This window comes from Montipora capricornis, chromosome 11, assembly GCF_036669925.1.
Source record: "Montipora capricornis isolate CH-2021 chromosome 11, ASM3666992v2, whole genome shotgun sequence".
Taxonomy (NCBI): Eukaryota; Metazoa; Cnidaria; class Anthozoa; order Scleractinia; family Acroporidae; genus Montipora; species Montipora capricornis.
In genome coordinates this window covers 19794903-19797402 of record NC_090893.1, presented here as the reverse complement: position 1 = coordinate 19797402, position 2500 = coordinate 19794903, and the positions used below count along the sequence as shown (strand labels likewise).

Genomic DNA, 2500 nt, shown 5'->3' with positions numbered 1-2500 from the left:
GGGATAGGGCTGGGGAGGGAGGGGCCTATGGTAATCTCGGCAGCACTTATTTCAGTCTGGGCATTTTTAAGGAAGCAATAAAGTATCACGAACAACGTCTTAGCATTGCAAAAGAAGTAGGGGATAGGGCCGGGGAGGGAAGGGCCTATGGTAATCTCGGCAACGCTTATCGGAGTTTGGGCAATTTTAAGGAAGCCATAAAGTATCACGAACAAGATCTTAGCATTGCAATAGAAGTAGGGGATAGCGCCGGGGAGGGAAGGGCCTATGGTAATCTTGGCAGCGCTTATTTCAGTCTGGGCAATTTTAAGGAAGCCATAAAGTATCACGAACAAGATCTTAGCATTGCAAAAGAAGTAGGGGATAGGGCCGGAGAGGGAAGGGCCTATGGTAATCTCGGCAACGCTTATAACAGTCTGGGCAATTTTAAGGAAGCCATAAAGTATCAGGAACAAGCTCTTAGCATTGCAAAAGAAGTAGGGGATAGGGCCGGGGAGGGAGGGGCCTATGGTAATCTCGGCAACGCTTATCGGTGTCTGTGCAATTTTATGGAAGCCATAAAGTATTACGAACAACATCTTAGCATTGCAAAAGAAGTAGGGGATAGGGCCGGGGAGGAATTGGCCTATGGTAATCTCGGTCCTGCTTTCTACTTTAGAGGTGAGGTTGAAAATGCCCTTTTCTGTAGCGAACAATGTCTTACTATTTGCAAGGAAACGGAGAATCCAGTAGGGCAGGGAACCGGTTGCTATTGGCTTGGTCTTGTTTATGAAAATTTAGGCTCGTTGTGCAAAGCCCTTAATTTTTATCGTCAAAGCATAAAACACTTTGATGAAACAAGGCGTCTTCTTCAATCAGAAGATGCATGGAAAATAAGTTTTCGTGATAGAAAACAGTTTGCGTACACAGCTCTGTGGACAGCACTTTTGAAGAATGAAGAGGTTGATGAGGCTTTGATTGCTGCTGAACAAGGACGAGCACAGGCCTTGACAGACATTTTGAAGATGCAATTTGGCGTTGACGAAGAACCTTCCTCGGCAATTGCGAGGACGGAAACTATCTCCGCTGTTATGAAATATTTGCCTTTACAAACAGTTTTCATAGCTCTTGCAGGGAACAGTATCAGTTTTTGGCTTCTGAGAAGAGGAAGCGGAATAGAGTTTAGGCAAAAGAAAATCGAAAATGGAAGTGCTGACTCACCAATGAAAACTACTTTGAAACAGATTGGCGCGGGGGCTGTTGTCCGATGCGAGAATCGCTCGGTGCACAGACATCGCAGCGACTTCTCTCGCAGTGGAGAAGCTGTTGAGGAGTCCTTTCAGTCTTTCATCGTGTCCGACAACCCCTTGCAGTCCTTGTATGATTTCTTAATCAGTCCCATTGCAGACTTGCTCCAGGATGATGACTTGATCTTTGTTCCTGATGGAGCATCTTGCTTGGGTCCTTATGCTGCATTGAGTGACGCTGTCAGGATCCGTACTTTTCCCTCGCTAACCGCCTTAAAAGTGATCTCTAGTGCACTTGACGACTTCAACAGCAAGAGTGAAGCGCTACTTGTGGGTGATCCGTGCTTGAAGGAAATCACTTGGGGCACCGGTGGACCCATATCTAAACAGTTGCCATGTGCGAAAAAAGAGGTGGAGATGATTGGAAAACTTCTGTACACTGTGCCTCTCACTGGCGAAAATGCAACGAAAGCTGAGGTCCTAAAAAGAATGAATTCAGTTGCTTTAATCCACATTGCTGCTCATGGAGATGATGAATTTGGAGAAATTGTTTTGGCCCCAAATCCCGACCGCACATCACAGATCCCCAAAGAGGAAGATTACATGTTAACAATGAGCGATGTTCAAGAACTTCATCTTCAGGCAAAGCTGGTTGTGCTGAGTTGCTGTCATAGTGGTCAGGGAGAGGTAAAATCTGAGGGTGTGGTGGGAATAGCCAGAGCTTTCCTGTGTGCTGGTGCCCGGTCTGTTCTGGTGTCACTCTGGGCAATTGATGACGAGGCAACCTTGCTCTTCATGAAGAGTTTTTACCAACTCTTGGCAGATAGAAAAAGTGCAAGTTTAGCTCTTCATCATGCTATGAAATCTCTTCGAGAGGCAAATGAGTATTCCGCCATTAAATACTGGGCTCCATTTGTTCTAATTGGCGATGATGTCACTTTTGAATTTGGGCCTCAAGAACCCGAAAAGAGTGGTAAGTGCTGTTCGAATATAATTTTAATTACTGAAAAGAAAGATGTTGAACAGTTTTCTAATTCGGCACGTACTCAGGAGAAAATGGTTTCACAGACAAATGGTTTCAAAATCAGTCGCCAATATACTTACAATATACTTACTTTTTCTTTACTATAGTTCTTTTACGAACTGCTGTGGCTAGCGAATAAAAAATTTTGTTCGCATTCACCGAGTCGGGTTCTTTCCTTCCTGCAAAGAACTGTTTGCAATGGACTGAAACGAAATAAATAATTGCCGGTTACCTGCGTAACGTGAAGTTA

At 44.6% G+C, this 2500-nt stretch overlaps 2 protein-coding genes across 2 annotated transcripts in view; both read left to right on the top strand.

The window, feature by feature from the left end:
- LOC138023180 (G-protein-signaling modulator 2-like) overlaps positions 1–463 on the top strand; it is a 1276-nt gene extending 813 nt beyond the window's left edge. Inside the window, exons 4-6 of the mRNA XM_068870205.1 lie at positions 1–150; positions 196–390; positions 432–463. The exon at positions 1–150 is cut by the window's left edge and continues 17 nt beyond it. Of these exons, the coding sequence (XP_068726306.1) occupies positions 1–150; positions 196–390; positions 432–463 (377 nt within the window). The remainder of the gene's footprint in view (positions 151–195; positions 391–431) is intronic.
- LOC138024185 (tetratricopeptide repeat protein 28-like) overlaps positions 96–2500 on the top strand; it is a 2836-nt gene continuing 431 nt past the window's right edge. The window contains exon 1 of the mRNA XM_068871299.1: positions 96–2199. Coding sequence (XP_068727400.1) covers positions 549–2199 — 1651 coding nt within the window. The 5' untranslated portion in view covers positions 96–548. The remainder of the gene's footprint in view (positions 2200–2500) is intronic.